The sequence below is a fragment of the Lichenostomus cassidix genome, chromosome 3, assembly GCF_008360975.1.
Source record: "Lichenostomus cassidix isolate B80296 chromosome 3, HeHo_3.0, whole genome shotgun sequence".
Taxonomy (NCBI): domain Eukaryota; kingdom Metazoa; phylum Chordata; class Aves; order Passeriformes; family Meliphagidae; genus Lichenostomus; species Lichenostomus cassidix.
The window spans coordinates 7,847,797-7,868,508 of record NC_139483.1 but is presented as its reverse complement, the minus strand read 5'-3'; the positions used below and the strand labels follow the sequence as shown (position 1 = coordinate 7,868,508).

At 41.3% G+C, this 20,712-nt stretch overlaps 1 protein-coding gene and 1 long non-coding RNA gene across 2 annotated transcripts; one reads left to right on the top strand and one right to left on the bottom strand.

Annotated features, from left to right (window-relative positions):
- Positions 1 to 1,458: 1,458 nt before the first annotated feature.
- LOC146438977 (uncharacterized) lies at positions 1,459 to 5,218 on the top strand. The gene is made up of 3 exons (XR_014850605.1): positions 1,459 to 1,558; positions 3,418 to 3,508; positions 5,055 to 5,218. It is a non-coding gene; the product is annotated as an uncharacterized LOC146438977 (long non-coding RNA).
- Positions 5,219 to 10,841: 5,623 nt separating this feature from the next.
- On the bottom strand, positions 10,842 to 17,999 carry CNRIP1 (cannabinoid receptor interacting protein 1). Its single transcript, XM_085054274.1, has 3 exons — positions 17,729 to 17,999; positions 16,904 to 17,048; positions 10,842 to 12,273 (listed from the first exon to the last, which is right to left on the bottom strand). Exons 1-3 carry the CDS (start codon positions 17,905 to 17,907, stop codon positions 12,109 to 12,111), a joined length of 489 nt encoding a protein of 162 aa, XP_084910400.1. The 5' UTR covers positions 17,908 to 17,999; the 3' UTR covers positions 10,842 to 12,108.
- Between the last annotated feature and the right edge of the window lie 2,713 nt (positions 18,000 to 20,712).

Sequence of the window (20,712 nt, the reverse complement as noted above, 5' to 3'; positions counted from 1 at the left end):
AGTAATCTTTGCAGGATCTTTAATATTAGGTAATGGTTTAAATAGCAAGAGCCAATTTTCCTTTTTCAGAATGCTCCAAAGATTTTTCTGCTTCTTACAACTTCCAATGTTATTTTTTTTCCTTTCAAGTCAACTAAAGCAAGTAGATGCTTAGCAACTGTGAAATTCAAAGTATATATCTAGGTATGTAACTTTGATTAAAACACTGGGGATCAGTCCATAAGACTGATACTGGAAGTGAAGTGAAACTGAGTAATTCTTGTTTCCCAGACTTCAGTTCTAATTTCCTACCTTATGCTCTGTCCTTCATCTTTTTATCTTAAAATAAAATTGAATGCAGCATTTTGTGTTTCTCAGTTGCAGTTTCAAGTTGTAAGACAGTGATTGTTTTCATAACCTTTAAGATCGCCATAATTTCTTTTCAAATGTAGCAAAAAACAAAAAAAAACCAAAAAATGAAACAAAAACAAAACAAGCAACAGCAATAAAAACGTAACCAAAACCCCACTTAAAGAAATAGAAGGCATAGAATGAATGTAACTCTTGACATGCTGTCATTTTAAGGCACAAATCCTGCAGGGAAACTTGATGTCAAGTTCACTTTGAGTTCTTGTACTCCCAGTGAGTCAAATGAGTGCTGATAATGCAATGTTCCTCAGTAAAGATTTTTACTTGACGTGAGGAGATTCTCCAAGATGATCTTGGCTACCTTTCAAAATGTATCACTGAGGATGCTTTTTAATCTGCTTTCTATGTCCAAGCTTTATCTGTATTCACACTGAACTTTGAAAAGACTCTTCAGACATTTTATTGCATGAAACGTCAGCAACAGATATAATTATGATGAAAAAAGAGGGGTAGCTAGGGTGGCTTTACACAGCTGTCTCTTTTCCCTCTGGGACTTATTAATGTTAAACAAACAAGACTCTCTGGTTGCCTTGCAGGTTTTTTTCATACAATGCTATCTGGCCTGTATTGTTTCATTATTGTTTTTTAAAAATTTACATTTACCATACAGCATGATAATTTTGCAGGGTTACCTACTTGTGAGTAGGAGTAGTTTTGTTCGGAAAAATTACCCTGAGCATAGAGTGTGGTCTGTAGATTGGAGATATGTTAGATAAAGCTTTGATTAATGAAAATTTAACACTACAAAGTTATCAATCAGAGCTGGCTTTTCTGCCTTGACATTTAGCCTTCTGTGGAGCTGACCACAGCTTGCAGCTGAATCTGTCTTTACTAGGTGTTGATTATGTGTAAGCCAAAACACAGCCTGCAGGATTATACCATAGTTGGCTTTGAAATAGTAGCAAGTATTGAAGACAGGGAAGATTTGTCATATTTTTTTCACTTATGACTTTAATAGGAGGAAAGAGTTCTGAGCAGCATGTAAGACCTTTGGAGCAGAAGTTGAATTTAATCTAATCCTTTCTACCCTATTTTGCTCCACAGGGCTTTGATCTGGGATTAGATCTGTGTGTATAGATCTGTATATATATAGGAATTGCATTTTCATGGCAGAACTCTTCCCTGAAGTTTCTGCAAACCTGGAAACAGGGTGAGTAGGATATCTCTAGTTATTTGAGTGTGCAAACCCATAATACAGTCTTAAACACAGAAAATGATGCCCAGGCTTATTACCTATCACATGCAAAATATGTTTACCCTGATATTTTGAAGTCACTTCTACAGCACGCCTCAAGGACTCCCTGTCCCTTTTGTGTGCATGTGATATTCCCACTGTCAACGATGGGAGTTAGCTATACATATCAGGAGGAGGATGTAAACATTGGACCAAACTTAGCAGGGAGTATGAAATTCTCAAGCATAAAACTCTGAGGACAATTTAGGCATCACTCCCACCTCTGCATTTTGTGATTTTTTTGCTAAGAAAACACTAGCAAACACTACTGGAAGTAGCAGCTGGGAAATGTGATGATAGCACAGTGTTACCTTGATGGAAATTGCAGCTCAGAGCTGTAGGTCAGGTGTGGCACAGAATCTTGAATGATGGAAGTAAGCTGTTTTTCTGGAAAAAGCAGCCATTAAGGTTGACCCTGGTAAAAGCTGACTGTCACTTACTGACTTAATAAATAGTTGACCAAAAAGAGGATTGCTTCTTTTTGTATTAAGATGTATTTTCAAGTATTCAGATATTATTTTCAGTTGTTAGGCGAGATGTTAAGTTCTTTGTATTACTGTTGTATGATTTATTATTCCTCTTCTACTACTATCTGGATAGCTGATACCTTCAGCCACATAAGTGCCATTTATATACATCAGATATGTCTGGACATAAATGGTGTGGGACTTGATATGCTCAGGTTTTTCCACTATATGAGTGCATTAGGGAAGTAGTAATAGTGTGACATAGACAAGGGTCCAAGAATTATTTAGCTTATAAATGCTTGATCTTTCATTTTCTGGGCTTTAGTTTTTTTTTTTTCTTAATTTTCTGAAAGTTCTTTACTAATCCTGTGTGGAAGCTGTCAGGCATGGGGCACTCCAGCATGTTTAGAGTTCCTACACATTTCCAAATTGAGAACTGGGAAGGAGTGTCATCTTTGCAAGAGCAAAGCTCCCTCCTGTGGAAGAGGAGAACTTCTGCTGTGACAAGAAGCTTCACACCGTGATTTTAAATTAGCAGGAAAAAGAGGCACAAGCACTATAGCAAATACTGGAATGCAAAACCCTGCTTCCTATTATTTTTTTCCAAAAGTAAATTTTTCATATTTTGCATTAATTATTTCTAAAAATGCATCTCAGTTATAACTGTTTGCTGTCTGTAGATAAGACTGGGTAGTTTAAATAATATAATGTAGCCACAGTGGACTCTATAGTGTTAAAGAGGTCTAAAGCAGTTGCTATTTTTACAGATTTTGCTTTCTGGAGTTCTTTGCTGAAAAACCTCCGTATTTTGGACACTTCTGCAAATTCACATTTGTAGAGCTTACTTTTAGTTTTTTTTTATTTCCTCCTTTTTTGGTAAGTTTGATAATCTGTTCTGTATCTCTCAAAGATCTGTATTTATATGATTTTGAATCTTGCTGTAATTGGTGGTCCTTGCTAGAAGGCTCTGCTGAGCCTGAGCTCAAAGCCCTGTGTGACCTGGAAAATAAAGCTGCACAGAAAGCATAAAGATGAAATTGTGATGGAGGGGCTGGAACTAGAACTCCATATCAAATTCCTGCAAGAAACAGTATTTTTACCTTTGAGCTGAATGTGATTCATGCTTGTGATCTGAAGGTGGAAGGCTCTAGCTCATCAGCTCATTAGCAAAACCCTGAGGCATTCACTTCCATAAATGCTAATGTTATTCCCCTGAGAATGAAGTGCTTTGGGGGAAGAGGCGGGGGACAGATCTTTAGTATTACAGTGGAGTTTTAATTTTACCAATTCCAGTTCCTTGGCTGCTAGAGAGGACTGAGATAGCACAGAGCACTCTGACCCACTGCAGAAAAATGCTGTGTTCAGATGGGGTATTGGAATCCTGTCCATTGGCAAAATGGTAAGTTGACATCTTGTTCAAAGTTAGCTGGGAGTGAAAGTTAGCTGTGTGCTGTTGTGGCACACAGCAGCATGGACATAATTTTGGTTACAAAAGCATGGAATTTAGCAATGATATGTAGTGGTTGAGTGAGATTTGGTTCTGTCTTTAGAAATTATATGGTGTACCTGCCCCTTTTGATGGAGTTTGGAGTTTGAAGTGGGGAATAGTTGCTCTGTTAAGGAAGTATTCTCCTCCTTTACCAGAACTGTGAAGGTGTTGTTTGGGTGAATAGTCCTTATGATTGTGCATGTCAAGACATGCAAGCTGCCAAACTTGTGGGCAAGCAGAAATTCTCATGAAGCTGCATGCAGCAAAGGCTCAAAGGGTCATGAGGTATGTAGGCAGAAGTGCCTTGTCAGAGAGGCTCCGTGCTGTGTGAGCTCCCTGACCTCTCTGATCTCCTTCTGGAGCACAGAGCAGTCACTGGCTGCTGCTTTTCAGGTGCCAGTTTGGATTAAAAGAAAATCAGCAATAGAAAAGGGAGTCCCTGTCACGTAGTCGTACTTGCACTGGGTTCTGCAAGGCTGTGGAGTGTTTGTGTGGGAGAAGTGGACTGTGCAGTTCAAGTGGGGATGGGGAGGCTTTTACACGTGGCTTACAGCTCACTCATGGCTTCTAGGATTGAAAGTTCTTTCCTGGTACCTGTGAGTCACCCTGCCTGGAGGGATTTAAGAGGTGTGGATGTGACACTTGGGGACATGGTTCAGTGGTGTAGTTGGCAGAGTTAACAATTGAACTCGATGATCTTTAAGATCTTTTCCAACCTAACTGATTCTACAGTTCTGTATTTTCTCTTAGCAGCTCCATCTACTGATTAGCTGGAGTATTTCTGCTTGCTGCTTTTTTCCCTCGGGAAATTTTTGTCTGGTTTCTTAAGAAATTGAAGCACACTTGGTCTTGCTCTTCTCCATCCTCTGCACCCCTCCACTCCCAATATTAAACATTTTTCATGAAAATCAGAAGAGGGGCTGAGAGCTCTACTGAGCTGCTTTGAGTTCTGTGAAACTACAAATGTGAACAGAGTTACACTGGATAAAATTAGTATCCATAATGATAGAGGGGCTGCATCACGGTTGAACTGTAATGTTATAACACAAGGGAATCCACAGGAGATGGACAGGAAATTAGTCTCTGTAAGTCCCATGGTTCATCATGATACACTACAGAGAACAAAAGTGAAGTTTTACTGGTTTAAGTATTCACATGGCAGTGATTTCTGCATAGTGACTGTGACCTGGAAGAAATGGCTTTAAATCTGTGAATCCTCAAGAGTTCATTTTATTTTACTGGAACTGTAGGAATTGAAATAATGATAAAAATACAGAGAAAACGTACCAAGAGCTGGACATTTACTCTTGACTGTAATAACTAATCATTTGTACCTGCTCACTTTAAATGAATTCTTGTTTGAAAATTTGTAGACTATGGATAAAACAGAATTTCAGAAATATGTTCTGGTCGTTTTGAAGTAATTTAAAGCACTGGTTTGTATCCCCTGTTGCAGATTGCACTAAAACCTTCTCCTCCTCCAGGAATTCCGCATCAAAGGGGCTACACAGCAGGTAGCTCAGAACTGGTCTGAGATTTGGCAGCCTACTTTTTTTCACTGCATCCTAAGGACCATTATCTTATCTAATTTTTCATTTCTATGAGATTTTATTCAAAGCCCAGGAGGTAAGAAGGAGATGAGCTAAAACTGATTCCAGCCTTTTTCCTCAACTGAAATGCTTCATTGTAAAATAGAATGTAGTGTAAAACCAGCTTGAATGTTGTTTAGTAATGAACCCTGCTTGGCTGAGTTGTGCCAACTTCTACTTGGAGTACTTCCTCTTATGTCTTGAGGAGTGCTGCTCCACAGGGTATTGATGTACTCAGTTGCTCTGCCCTCATTGTTGGAGGGATAAGAGCTTCCTTGCTCATTCCATACTATGGAATATAGTGCTGCTTCTCCCACTCCCTTGGATTATTACATTAGAAGTTACTTAATGGCTGAAGGCCTTATGTTTTGTAAATAGCTACTTACTCCAGAGTCTTCAAGGAAAATGAGTGATAGATTAAACAGCAAATGCTGAGAGAAAAGCTTGTCTGTCTTTCCACTACAGATGAAGGATGAGAGACAGGACATTAGGGGACTCAGGAAAGCAATGTCAGGATTCACTAGCAACTGCTGAGGAGGGTGTGAAACCTGGGAAGTTTGAGATTAGTATGAAATCTGTGTGAAGTTATTGCCACTGAGCTTAGTGAGCCAGAAGCGTAAAGCTACTTACCAATAAAAACGACGGGGAGTTCAGTAGAAGATTTTGAGGTTAGGAGAAGTCTTTCTAGCAGAACTGGGAAGAAGTGTTAAAGGTGGCTGAGATGGAGACGACCAAAAGAGATTTTTTCATGTGAAAAATTTTTCAACTTTCATATGAAGACTTCTAATGACTGTTTTCCCCAGAACCAGTGGGTCAAAAGCTCACTCTGAGATTCTCCTGTATCCTTGTGCCGTGACTCCAAGCCCATGCCCCTCCAATGTTTTCCCTTTAGACATATGGACAGAAGCTGGTCTCTCAGATAAGGCATGGCTCCTCTTGGATTTGTAGAATGGAGTATAATGAAAAAATTGCATACTTAGCTGTCCTAGTCATGATTCTCCGTGAATAAAGTCTATAGGCAGACTGCAAACTCACAAATAATCTCCCTTTCTTGTGCTGTTTGGATCATCTCTCAGTTCTGGAGCTAAGCATATGGCAGCATTCCTTCTTTGCTTGCTTTTTATGCATGAGGACTGCTGTTGGCATTGCAGGGCTGAAGCAGAAAGAAGTAAAAATTGATAGCTGCTTGTATTAAAAGAAAAAAATACCTGCAAGAAAATTTTCAGCTCTGTAAGTTCATTAAATAACTGACTCTACCTGTTTCCAGGTGTAGAATGTTAGCTCTTGCTCCCTGGAGAAAAAGAAATACATTTTCTAAGATAAGGTAAATGATGTGTAGAGGAAATCTTTTCACTGTATTTAAAACAAACAACCTCCCTGGAAGTGTTTCCTCAACTTCTTTAAGTTACACTTAATCTGTATTAAAATGGTTAGGTCCAAATTATTACAGTTCTGTTTTAAGCAGGGGCAGTTCATTCACATTTTAGCATATTAGGGCAAATTTGTCTCTCATGTTTTCTCCATGTGTTTTGGTGGAACTTTGTACCAGGAGTGCATTTGAGACTTTTTTTTCTTTATCGTCCACCTGCCACCCACCTTAAGGGTAGCAAAGTTCAGTGTAAACATTGTGAATTTAAAAAGGAGATGTCCAGTACATTTATATCTGGCTATTACCTTGTCCTGATACACAAAATGTTGCCAGACTCTTGGACAGAGTAGAAGCATGATGCCTTTTTTGTTGTTGTTTTTTTGGTTTTGTTTGTTTGTTTGTTTGTTTGTTTTTTAATGCTTTTTAAATCTTTGGAGGGTAGACTTAGAGTTTCCATACAGAATGGGGAAGACTGCAGTTGTATTTTCACACCCTGCATTTCCTGCATTTGCTCAGCTTGCCTGTAGCACAGATGGCAGAGATATCTCAGAAGACAGAAGTAAAAATTTTACAGTTAATTAAAAAAAAAAAAACCAACCAAACAACAACCAACAAATAAGAAAAGCACCAACTTTAGAGTATATATTCTATGCACAGAATTGGCCACACATCATTCTCTCCAGTAAGTCTGAAACGTGGAAATACCTTAGGTGAATCTGTTCCTGTAGCAACTTAGTGAGCTGGAGAGTGCCATCCAACACAGTCAGAAAAGAGTGTAAATTGTGATACTGCACTACTGCCACTTGTCTGCAGACCCTTTGGGGTTCACATTAAACTCATAAAGACTCAGTTCAAACTTCTGAGAACATTTGGTCTCTGTAGCACATACACAGTAGTTTCATGTGGATATTACTGGTGGTGTTGTCACAGTCACTCCTCTAACAGCAGGCTCCCAACCTTGTAGTTACTGGGCTGAGAATGAGCAGAAGGTCCAGTTAACCACCAGCACAGTCGTGTGGTTCTTGCCTTCATCATCATCCACTCACAGTTTAATACTTCTTCTCCCAGTTCAAAGGCTGCAGATCCCAGATGGGGCACCAGGCTGTTCCTCACTATTTGGGTTAAAGGGAGTAGGAGTGCCTGTTCTCTGGGGGAGGGAAACAAAGGTGTTACAGATAGTGTGCAAAGCATTTGTGCATGGATGGCAGCAGCAAGACTCAAGTTTGAGTGAGGACAGAGTATCAGATCCTTACACTTGGTCAATGCAGATGTGCTGCTATGAATTATTTTTTAAAATTTAGTATTTTTAGCATAAAAATTGATGGAGAAGCTGTCATTGCTTTTAAGCCTTGTCTCTCATGGATATCTGTTTGTGTTTATGTGCTCATAGTGCAAATCACTGTTTGCACTAAGATTACAAACTCCAATGACTGCAGTGGGAGAACTCACAAGACCTTATGGTAGACACAGAGAAACAATGCAGAGAGGACTGGTTTGTGTCTCTCTGGCTTGATGCAGCCTTGCCTTCCTAAGGCTGAAAGCCAAGGCTCACAGGGATTTGAAGCCTTACATCCTGTTATCAGGGAGAGAGGGGAAAGGAAGAAGTCCAAGGAATGCTGGTGAAAGCTGCCAAGCATGCAGCAGGGAAGGCCTGTGGGCAGGAGTCGTGTCTCTCCTGGCCAAAGATCTGGATTAGCTGCACTAAGGGGACTTTGCAAGTCATCACTTGTGAGCTTTGCAGAGCTAAGAGAAAACGTGAATGTAGTAAGACTCATTATACTGCTGCTTTGTGCTTCAGGGTTGACATAGCTATTAAGGCAATGTTCAGTGCTTTGAATTTTGAAAGTCACAGCATTCATTTTAGAGCTCAGAAAGAGGTTAGCATTTACAACGTGCCACATTCTTATTTAATCAAAGCTTTGCATGGAGACTTTAGAAGAATGGAACACATAGCACATGCATCAAAATTTTACATAGCAAGTGAGGGGTGGTGCTCTTAACCAAGTGGGAAAGAACCTCTGCTGGCATGCAAAAGCCTTGTATTACAAAATTTACACCTTCCTTGTACAGAAGTTCTGTACAATGTGTTCTGTTCACATCTTTCAGACAAAGAATCTTATAAATGAGGTCTTCTGATTATTTCCCAGTCTGGAATCAGTAAGGCTCACTGCGTCTGCAAACCAATGGACAGAGCTTCAGCTGAAGCCAGTAAAACCTCTTTACCATGTGAAAGTAGAGCATGGACACTTGAGGAGTATTATTTCTGTTTCATATACAGTCAGATGATAGGAGATACCAAAGCCTGTGGTAGCTGCACTAAACACCAAGCCTTGTGCAAAGTCTAATGATCTAATACAAGCCCTGTGCAGGATCACAGCTGCTAATAATTTACTTTTAACTCCTGTTACTCAGAAGTATCAAAGTGCTGACTGCTACCTCTAAATATACGTGAAAAAGTGACACAAAGATTTGGAATGTTCATTTCAATTTTACTTATGAAAATGACAGCTGGACACTTCACGACTAAAATCTTGACGTCTCTAATGTATAAAACTTTCAGCTATGAGTGTTTTGTGGTTTCAGCTGGATTGACACATTGTCAGCATTTTCTGACACATATATTTAACCCTAGTGTATTGTGTCCTGAATTATGGAGTTCTGCTTAAAAATGGAAATATTCATTAGAAAAAGCTGTGTAAAGAACAAACTTGTCTGGAGATTAAATGCTGCTGATTGAATAATGCATCAAACTGTCACAGCAACAGTTTTGTAGTGACTCAAGTTCTATGAATATTCAACAGAGTTGTCCTGGATGAAAGAAATTCTCAACATTACTTTCCAGGGAACTACTGAAGTCTTGGGTCTCCTTTACTAGGAGCAAATGTTTACTTTGTTAGCAAAGCACTTGATGAGCCAGAGGAAATTGATGGTATTATTCTGCTTTACATGTGTGGAGTATCAGAGCTGGTGCTATGGATACTCTAACAAACACCACGTGAATAATCTTCTATTTCAGAATAATGCAAATCACTTTTCTGCATGCTTAAACCTCATCTAGGGGAGCAGGATATAACAACTGATAAATTCCATTTACACCTTCCCCAGATAAGTCACTAACCTGTTCAAATCCTTTCTATCCCTGCTGCTCTCTGTGAAAGGGGTGCTGCAATCTTGGGCAGCAATGTTCAGTCTTAGGATGTGAAACCTGTACAACAGTTGCTCTTGCTGTTATCTCCTTCCTTTTAAAAGCAACTCACTCCATCTGCAGCCTCTTTCTTGGCCATCCTCTGAACTGAATTGCTGCAGGACCTGCTAGGATTAAAGAAAAGAAATGTCCTATTTGGCATTAATATGAACATGAGAATTTGCTTTGGGAAGGGTATACTTGCAGCTAGCTGAGAATAACAACCCTCCTGTGCCAGGATCAACTGGATTTATTCATTGCAGCATTTCTTAAATGCTGATGAGCTAGGATGCTGTGGGTCTTACATGTTTTTTACTAGGACAGAATTTTCTCTGTTAATTTACGTGTCATACGTATTTCTTGCCAGTGTGCCAGTGTACCTGTGTATTCATATGCCCAAACAAAATAAACCAAAGTGTGCCAATTATTGCAGAATAAAATCACTTTTCTAGCAATGTAGAGACAGAACTGATTCACAGCTGCAGGTCTGGAATCATCAAAGCATATCTGGAAACTTCTGCTAAAGTACTGGCAATAACACTTCTGTCTGAAATGCAGGTTTCATTTCAATTTTTCATTTTGAAGAATTCTTTCTAGCAAAAGTCTATAGGAAAGAAGTTTATGCAGAAGATTATTTCTAGAATTTCATTTCAGTAAAATTTGCCTTGGAGCAAAATTTGGCTTGGAGTGGAGATAGAGCTGGCCAGTTTACCATTCCAGTGGTGTATTACATCAGTGCTATTGTCAGTTCTTTTGGCTGCAGAAATCTGCTATCAGTAAAGCCTTTTGAATAATAATTCAGTGGAAGAAAATATTTCTTTGCTAATTCAATTTTGTCCTAAATCTTTGTTTTCCACATTATATTACTGCAACTAACTGCATATTAATAAGCTCTACTGTGTTATCACATTAACCATCTGCATTTTAGCACACTGGATCTGTGTTTACTAGAGACAGTAGCTTTGGATGAGGAATATAAGGCACTTTGGACTGCTTTGTCAGAGAGCACTGGCTACATACCTGCTGTCTGGTTCTCTAAAACCACTGTCTTTTTTTATCCAGTGTTTTCAGGTGGTTTAGATGGCCATAGTAAAGAAGAAATTGTTTAAGTCCTTTATTACAAAGATCAAAAGTCATGGTTACCATTTACATACACAATTTACAAATTATTCACAAAGGGAATAACAGATATGCAAGAACTGACAGCTTACTTCAACCCAAGCTGGGGATGGGACAAGTGTAGTTGTTTCTTTGCTTTCCTTTCTTTACTGAAATAAAAGATACATCTGTTTTGTGTTGTCTGTTTGTGTTAAACACTGATCTAGTGTTTATGTAGCACCTTTAGTTATAACCATGCAAATGCTTACATGCTTGATCTTTATTTGAAAGAGTGCAGCGCATGTGTAAACATGCACTGGGATCTGCACCCTTCACACTACTGAGTGTTTGTTGGTCAGAAATATTGTCAATTAATACAGTGGTCAGGCTTGAAAATGTTGATTTGCGGGATTTCATTGATTTCAGCAATGTGCCAATAAAACAAAAAGGGAGTTTGATATCAGAACTCTTACTCTAAGAACTAAAGTATGGCTGCTGTATCTCTTAAGGATACCGTATGATCTTAAGATAGATCTTAGCCATGATATTAGATGTCTTTGATACCACAACTGATTTATTGCTTGTCCTTTGTCATGTTTTATACCTCTTCCTAATGCTATTTAAAGGATGGGGAAACTTAACAACAAAGAATACTATTTTGAGAGATTTGGTAAATTAGCAAACTTCACAAATATCTTACAGCACTTAACAAAAAGGAGAATGAGTTCCCAAATCCCTTGGTATGAAAGCACAATACCAACAGCTGCCATTTAGCTAAACCTACAAATAACCATATTTTAAATTTTTTGTTGTCCACTGTGATGACGGTACAACAAAATGCTTGAAGGAACACACCGATTTAGGAGCAAACACAAATATAAATACAGAAATCACCAATGTGATGTTGATCCAAATTCTACGCAATAAAGCAAAACACTTCACAAAAGTTGTTACATCTAGTCGGAATAATCCAAATACTTACAACAGTATTATGATGATATGACTTCCTACCCAGCTATCAGATATCCTTTACCATGAACCTTTCAGTATTCTCAGCGTGACAGATAAAGAATGTTGCAGATGCCATGGTAAACTTAAAATACAATAATAGGCAAACATTTTAGTGGCACCACCTGTATATACAGTGTAGTTGTTGGAACCTTATGGACAAAGCAATGTTACAGTATGCCTTTGTTAAGGCTTCTTGCTGGTTTAAAAAGGTAGATTTTTCTTTAGGGAGATTGTCCAGCAGTATTGGTTTCCCATCTCTTCAGTGGAAGGTCTCTTTATTGATCCACATGAGACTGCGTGTTTCATTTGGTTTGCATTCGTACTCAATACTGCCAAAGCTGTTTCCCCATTGGCAATGATCTCGTTTGTGGTAGTTGTAGAATTTGACTTGCCAGACTGTCTCAAAAGTGCCGATGTCATTAAACTGTGAGGAAGAGGGAATACCAGTGTTAGTGAGCTGATTATTTTGTTGGTTTCTCTCTCATCCTGAGAAACAGCACTTGTGAAACTGAAGAACATAAAACACCTGGTATAAGGATTATTGTTCCTCAGATCAATAAATCAAAGATCTCTAAAACCTGCTCTAGCAATCAGGAAGTCTTTTATGCTTAGCCATACATAAAACATGAAGGATCAGATTCTGTAGGTACTGTCCTCTAGCACTCTCAACTGGGATAGGCAAGGAAGTAAAAATATTCAAGTTCCCATATGGATAAAGGTTTCTAATAAGAATCAAAGAATAATCTTTCTTAAGATGACACAGCTTGTATGTACTGTAGATCATGTACCAGTGATCAGTAATCTGTAGTGACACAGACCATCACTTCACCTTTATGCCATACCTAGAGGCTGCACTTGGGATTGGGAAGATTCTTCTTTTGCTAAGTCTGAAACCTTTAATTTATCCACATTTTGGAGCCTTGTGTTTGCAGTGTCTTGACTGATATGTGCTGCTCTTGCACCACCTACTCCTTTCCTGGGATTCTATTCCACATTTTTCATGAGACTTAAGCAAGAGAAGTTCTTTGTGTATATCTGTAACTCTAGTTGGACTGTCATAGTGCAGCTGAGTAATGAGCTAGGAAAGAGATAATCAGCATGTTTAGCAGATAAGTGCCTAACACAGTGAAGAAGTAGTTTGACTTTAAATTGTCTGTGCGTGCAGCTTTGAAGTGAATGAGACTATGGTTCTAGTAAGTTTTGTAAAACAAAGGGGTTTTTTGCTTTAAGCCACTGGTAGACACCTGTACAACATCAGAAAAACCTCAGTGAGGCTTTCAAGGATAAATTATGATTTCGGTTTTAATGGTGATGGAAAATTTGAATTCCTATGCCTTGAGACACTGCAGAGAATCTGAAGTGTGGGTGTGAAGCCTGTATGTATTGCCATTGGTCCCAGCAGTATGGCTTGTTGATTGTGTTACTAGACTGTGATACCAGATAGTGAATTTAGTACTACCAAATGCACCATTCTTCAGCATTTTTTCCCTTTAAGTATTTCCATCACTCACTTTAATGACAGCTTCTTCACTTGACTGTTTTCCATTCCCATCATGTGCTTGGGAGCTGATCTTTGATCATCTGCCTGCTAGAATCACACTTGCAAAGTCAGTATGAAAGCTCTTTTACAGAGAAATTGTTCCTGATCTACAGGCAGAGTCTTCTCTATCCAGATTTCTCAGAAGGATGCATTTGTTGTTGGTTTTTTTAATGCAAGACATGGTTTGTAAGCTGCTGCTGTGTAATAGATATTACTTTAAACCTTCCCTCAGCCCACTGTTGTAAGTTAAATTTAGCCTTGACAATAGCTGAAGTTGCTGTATGCTGTAAGTGGAGGTGTTTTATTTGGCTCCAGTTACAAATGTTACCTTAAAGGAGTAACTGAAATATTTCTGCCACTTCCTTTGACTAAGAAAGAATCAGATGTACAGGCTATTTTATCTCTCACAGCAACTAAAATCTTAAGTAAGGACTTTTTAAAATCAATCATATTTGGTAGTAGTCCTGATACACTCCAAATTCAAGATAGTAAAGTTAGTTAAGCACATTGGATATTACTGTGCACACTCCACAAAAATTGTTAGAGAGGAGCATCAGCTACCCTCAGTGTGGAAACTGAGGAAGAAAAGGCATTTCTAATAACATTTGTAGAAGTTGATATGACACAAGAGCAGCATTTCATTTCATTAATGTATGAAGCATCTGAATTTCAAAAAGATGAAGCAAGCAAGTTTCATCTTCCTTCAATGACCCAGTTTGCTGAGCTACCCTGAGTAGTTTGCTGTGGGTTTCCAGAAGAAGGTAAGAATTAATTGCAGAGCTTTACTACTACCATGTGCCTCCCCCAGCCCAGTACTTAGCACATGCAGAAGCTCTGTGGTGTAATGAATATTCTGCATCCCTGGGACTCCCCTGAATTCCCATGGCTCCTGCAGCTGAATTCTGGCACTCCACTGAGCTTGTATATGGGCATCCCTGGGAGGAAGAAAGGCCCTACTTTTTGCAGGTCAGGCTTCAGGCTACATGTATTTCCCTGTCTGCTCTTTTGTGTCATCTGGAGTTCCAGGAGTGAATAGTTCTTCAATCACTCCCTCTGAATTTGCGTGCTGGGATGATTTGATAGATATTTACTACTGGGAATAGAGTTCTAACTTTTTTATTCAATCTTAGACTAGTCTGATCAAGAATAAAATGAGGTCCAAAGACAGGCTTCTAACTTAGTTCACACCGTTTGCCAGACAGTTTAGCAGCTTCTGGATAGTGTGCATGGTTGACCAATCAGGTAACAGAAACAAACCATAAGATTCTGGAATTCAGAAACAGGATTACTGTTTAACTTGTATAAGCTCTGGCTGTCATGGGTCAGATGTCTAGTAGCCAATTAAGGCAGCAGCACAAAGAATTATTTGTTTGAAGATTTAAAGCAGATAGGAAATAAGTTCTTACGGATCTTTATGGACCTTCAGTCATTCAGACACTAGATTTGCCATATCAGACTATTTTTTGACTGCAGGATTGACCTCACAATCTATTTCTAATGTGAAATAGGTTTTTTTGCCTTTAAATAATGTCCTTACCACCACAGGATGCATTGGGATTCTGTCCAATCTGGAAAGGGAAGTGGAGGCAGAAGTTCCTCATAGTTGGAGGAAATAGGAAAATTTAAAGCTGTTTGCAATAAGCCCAGTTACAAAGATTCAGGAAGTAGGTATTCAAAGCAGTTTTCAGACTGGGGTATCTGAAGCTTGTTCCCTAAATCTGTTACAGCTCTGCTTTGCTAAGCAGCTAAATGATGAGTTGAACATGTAAATCCCTGTCAAGTTGCCTATATTTAATACTTAAAAGTATCAATTGTGGGTATCTAAGTCTGTACTGATGAACCTATCTATCAAGATCAATTCCAAAAAGGGATTGAGGACCTGCTTAATGCTTGAAAATCCTATTAGCTTCATGGTTAATATCCCAGGATCTGATCTGTAAAAGCAACTCTTTGGGCAAATATTGTGGCTACTCATTCTGATGCTGCAACAAACCATGTCAGAGCTTGTACCTGAAAATCAGACCCTCCTTACATTTCATTTGTGATTTGACTTGGTTCTTTCCATGAGAGAAGTTAAAATTCCAGATTTTCAGAGTTCACATCAGTGCTGCACTTAAGGGTAAAGGTGACCAGCAAAGTAGGGATGCCTTAGTCAAAGCAGATGGATTTTTGGGACCAAAAACCTCTTTCTTCTCGTGGTATAAGATGGAATATAACTACAATGCTCAACAGTGGCATCCAGCAGCCACGTTCAGCTCGTTGTGAAATAACACTGTGTTTGGTTTTCCTGGATGTTAAGACAAGGTAGATGTATATAAAAGTGATCAATTAATACTCCATATTAGTCATATTAACCTGAGACTATGAAATAGTAATGTGATGTGGGTCTCCAAAATTAAGTTAGGCATACTGTAATTATTAGAAACACCAAATGGAGATGTCACAGTTCTTATTCAGAAGGGGATTACTATGCTAATGATGATTCCAGAAAAAAATACTAAAGATCAATATGAAATCTTGTGTGCACTAAGCAAATGTGATAAAATGCTGAAATCTTGGTGGGCTTGTATAAACTGGAACAGACTCTTAGGAAAAATTCAGATGAAGATGGCTTACTGCCCTGATTCCTATTTTTGGTACAGAAGACATGGAATAAAGATCAGGAATCCCTCACAACTGTAATCAGAAGAAGGGAAAAAACAAACCACCAAACCAAAGCCAAAACATAACAAATCTCCCCCTGCACACTGAGCATACCACCCAAAGAGTGCTATGGAAATCTGCCTGCTGCTCTTCCTGCCTGCTATGGAAATCTGCCTGCTGTCTCCTGTCAGCTCTGCTGCCTTGTGGGCTGGAGCTTTTGTTGTCTCACTTTGGGGCCATGGAGCCTCTCTTTAAGGTTGGGGTGAGGAGCCACTTAAATAAGAACCTAGGTTTGTGGATGCAGATAATGGAAGCATATGGGAAAAGAGAGACGGCAGCCTTGAAGGATTGTTCTCATGCATGCTTTTAGTCTCTGGCAGGTCCTCAGGCATCCTGCAGGTGACAGATGGAAGGGGAGAGCAGTCACCCCTTGTGCTTGGGGCATCCTATGCACCAAAAAAAAAAAAAAAAAGTGGTGCTGCCAGGCACAAGAGGGGTCCCTGTGTGCCAAGGGATTGGATTTCTAGCGAAGAACCTTGGTGGATGCTGCCTGATGTATATAGTATGTCCTGTAGAAGAGGTTGGAGGTTCAGCTTATAATTCTTTCTGCTGCAGCACCCCAAAGGGTTTTGCAGGTCTCTAGAAAACCTCCTACTTCTTCCTGGCCCTTGCTTTTTTCCTGGGAGAGAAGGAAGCAGGACTTGTATTTTCCAGCTAGGCTCTGGCCAGCAGCCTTACTGACACAACGAAAAGAGGAAAGCAGCAGCTGTGACCAGATTTTGCCCTGGAATATTTCACCCCACTCCCTCTGGGAGTCAACCCCCTGCTGCCCTCCCTTGTCCTCTCATGCCAGGCTTGGAGACCCACGTACCTCCATGTTGACTTGGATGGGCTGTCTCTCCCCACTTTTGGTGTGGGGCACCCCTTCAGTGTCGTAGATCCCTGTGTAAGAGACCACTTGCGCATCCCGCGACTTTTCTTCCAGTGGGACGTTGACACCCCCGATGCCCATTGTCCTACAAAAAGACAAGATCCAGCCTTTCAGCCCCGAATTCCCCCTTCCCCGGCAGTTTGGAGCCAGCACTTGGGTTTGCAGCCTGGCAGCCTCTGTGCTGGGGCAATGCTTCAGGGATTTTAGCAGACCTGCATGTGCTGCTGACTCACTGGGGCTCCTGAAATATGTCAGGGCTCTGCAGTCACCCAGGGAAGGAGTAGCAAGGAGAGGCAGGAGGGATCTGATTTCGAATGGCTGGGGAGAGGTTAATGGAATCTCTTCTGCAGGGATGTCCCTCCACCCAGAGCTGGCTCCTCATCTGGTCCCAGCCTCTGCTTTGGCACGCCGCAGCGAGGCTTTGGCATCGTGTAGGAGGGGACTTCTTCCTCTGGCGAAAACCGCGGGGAAGGATGGAGAAAAGGAACTGGGCTTGAAAAAGCTCCGGGAGAAGGTGGGGAGGGAGAGAGAAGGCACTGATTGCCAAACGTGGCCTCCGTGCCGAGCCAGCCAGGCGGAGCACTGGGAACAGCTGGCCAGGGAGCCAGAAACGGGGCCACCGAAGTAAAAGGGCGGGGAGGGAGAAATCACGGAAACCCCGCGCTGTCAGCCTGCCAGGAAAAAACATTAAACGTCTAAAAATAAAGCAGCGGGGAAGGAGGGGAGGGCCGGGGGAGCCGCCCTGAGGAGGACGGCCGCACTTACGTGGCCTGGACGGTGCCGGGCCGGAGGGACACCTCGATCTTGTACTTGGCCCCAGTCAGCAGCTTGATGGTGCGGTTCTGGCCGAAGCGCTGCCCGTCCACCTTGAAATACACGGCCCCGTCGTTGGGCTGGATTTTGAGCGAGACGCTGATTTTCACGAGGCCGGGGATGTCGCCCATCGCTTGCGGCCGGGGGGCCCTGCGGACTCTGCGCGCGTCTCGCCCCCTCCGCGGAAAGGCGGCTGGCCGGGAGCGAGGGAGAGGAAGAGGAGGAGGGAGAAGGAAGAGGAGGGGCTGCCGGATCCAAGTCAGCTCAGCCCAGCCCTTCCCAAAAGCAGCGGCTGAGATACTTGATTATTTATTTTCTCTGCCGCTAATCGCGGCGCAGCATCTGGGCAGTTGATGTCTTCACCGCCACCCACCGGCTCCCCCCGACTTCATCACCCCGCCCCACATGCCGGTTTGGGGGACATTTGCCGCCGCTCAGATTGCAGCCTGTTTCCAGGGAGTTAATCCGGCCGCGATTACTGCAGCCTTAATCCCGCCGCTCTTCCCGGAGGAAACGCGCGCCGTTCAGCACCACGGGCGCGGACAGCGCCGCGGGCAGGGTGCGCCCCGCGGGCTCCTCCAAAACCAAATTTGGAGCCTCCCAAATCACCCTCCGATCATCCCGCCGGGAGGAGCCCTCCACATCACCCTCCGATCCCCCACCCGCGAAATGCCATCTGTGTGGGGGCACGGAGGAGCCAGAGCTGCCCGAGAGGGAGGGGAGGGCGGACAGCAGAGATGTGATTTTGTCTCTTCTCTCTCCCTGTGCAGCAAAAAGTTTTGTTGCATCACGATGCCTGGACCGAGGGTCGCTTTCTCGAGTGTCCGAGTCACCATACCTGGACTGAGGTTCACTGTCCTGCTCCCTGAGATCAACAGTCAGCATCAGCAGGCCAAGGTTTCTCTTGGGATTTTTTTAATCACTTCATCGCAATCCTCTTATTTAAATAGAATAAAAACACACGCTGTAATTACACTATAGGATCATAATCTCATATCTTTAAGTCTAATACTACTCTTTACATATGGCTGGTGCTGTTTGTTCAAGGACGAAGGTCTTGGAAACTGAACTAAATCAACTCTGCCTGTCTCATTCCCATCTAACAGAGACTGGCTTTAACCCAGGCAGGTTGGTGCCTCTTTTCCATTCCTTTGTATTTGTTCTGGTTTGCTGTAAAAACTGTAGTATCCTTATGTCTGACACCAGCCTCGGGCCTTGAACTTATTTTTTGCTTGGAAATTATGGCAGAGTTAATGGTTTTGCTAGGAGAATTTCATAGGTCCATGTTGCACTGGACCTAACCTGTTCTTCATTTTCTAAGGTTGGGATGTATACATGGTGGTGTAATGTATTGTAAATCAAATGGTAGATACAGCATTGCCCAGCTGCATTTCCTTATGCATGCAAGTAACTTAGTGATTTAATTTTATTATGACCTTTAAGCAAAATAATGCATTCTGCTCAAAACTTCTGGAAAAAAAAAGCCAAAAAAACCCCAAACCAACCCCAACAAAAAAAACCCCAAACAAACAACAAAAACAAACAAACAAACAAAAAAAGCCCTACTGGATATCCCTTGCTTGGGTATCCAGCTAAACATAAGTTTCATGATGTTCAGCCATTCAGGTTTCCACAAATATAGGGGCAGGATATGATCCCTGCCTCTCAGAACTGTGTGTCTCTGCAAAAGTACTAAACAAACAAAACAGAAATAAAAAACACCCACCCCCCTGTGCATTTCTTTTTATCTCTTTTCCACACTGCAAAAGAATTTTCATTTTGCATTCCATTCTGCAGAAACTGCTGCACTTTGGGGCTTGTTGGAAGTTTTACCTGCAGCAAATCCCCCTTGTGTAAGTTTAAATGTAATTTGGTATGAAAACACAAAGGCCTTACCTGAGAGGAATCTGATAGTATCACTTGAAGTGGTGTGTGAAAAGCAATGGCCATTGCCAGGGATCAAGTTTTGCTTGCTTCATGGGCCAGACATATCATGTTGTAGTAAATTGTGTGTAGCTGAAGACATTGATTGCAATTAGCTTCCCAAGTACATGAGAGGTCAGATCTATAATGAGGGTTTTTTTCTCTTATTATTTCTGCCTGAATGATCATCTTTCTATGGACACAGCTCAGGCTGTGACTTTATCCCTGATCAGTATTGGGGGAAGGTGGCAAACATGAGGGAGAACTAAAAAAGCATCATATTATGGATTGTGTTTGCATAGTAACTGTTTTACCATATGCAAGTGTAACATGGTGAAAGTAGAACATTCATAAAGAAGGAATTATTAATTTAGGCAATGACTTTCTTTTAATGGATCTAATAATTACACTTGTGTCAATACATTCACTTATCTGATCCCACCAGATGCTCCTCTTCAGTATAGATCAAGGGAAGGGGTTGCCTTTGCTAAGACTTTCTGAGAGGTTTGTTTTGTTTCTGCCCACCTTAAGGGCCCTGACCAGCCTCACCTGGGGCTGCCCATAGGCCCAGTTTTAATTCAGTCCTGGTTTACCTGCCCCTTCTGAATTACACTTAGGACTGCTGGTCTCCAGCTCTGCCACAGACATATCCAGCCAGGGATGCCCTTGACCTGCATGTTGAATGCAGGGCTTGACCTCAGCACATCCCCATGGAAGTACCTGATGCTGTGGGATGGGCCCTGAGAAACCCAGGCCCTTCCCATTCTCATGAGGGTTTTCTATGGGTCTAGCCCTCAGGTGCTGTCTTACCTGATGTTAATCCCTTGATATTCTGTAGGGAGCAAAATACCTCAAGGAAGAAGGAGTTGGTATGGTTTTGCCAGGAGCACAGAGCAATCCATTTAATATTTACAAGATTCAAAGCTACATAAATAAACATAGACTTAGGACAAAGTCCTATTTCTCCTGAACCACAGCAGCAATTTGCTTCTGGGAACAAAAAGATAAAGTTG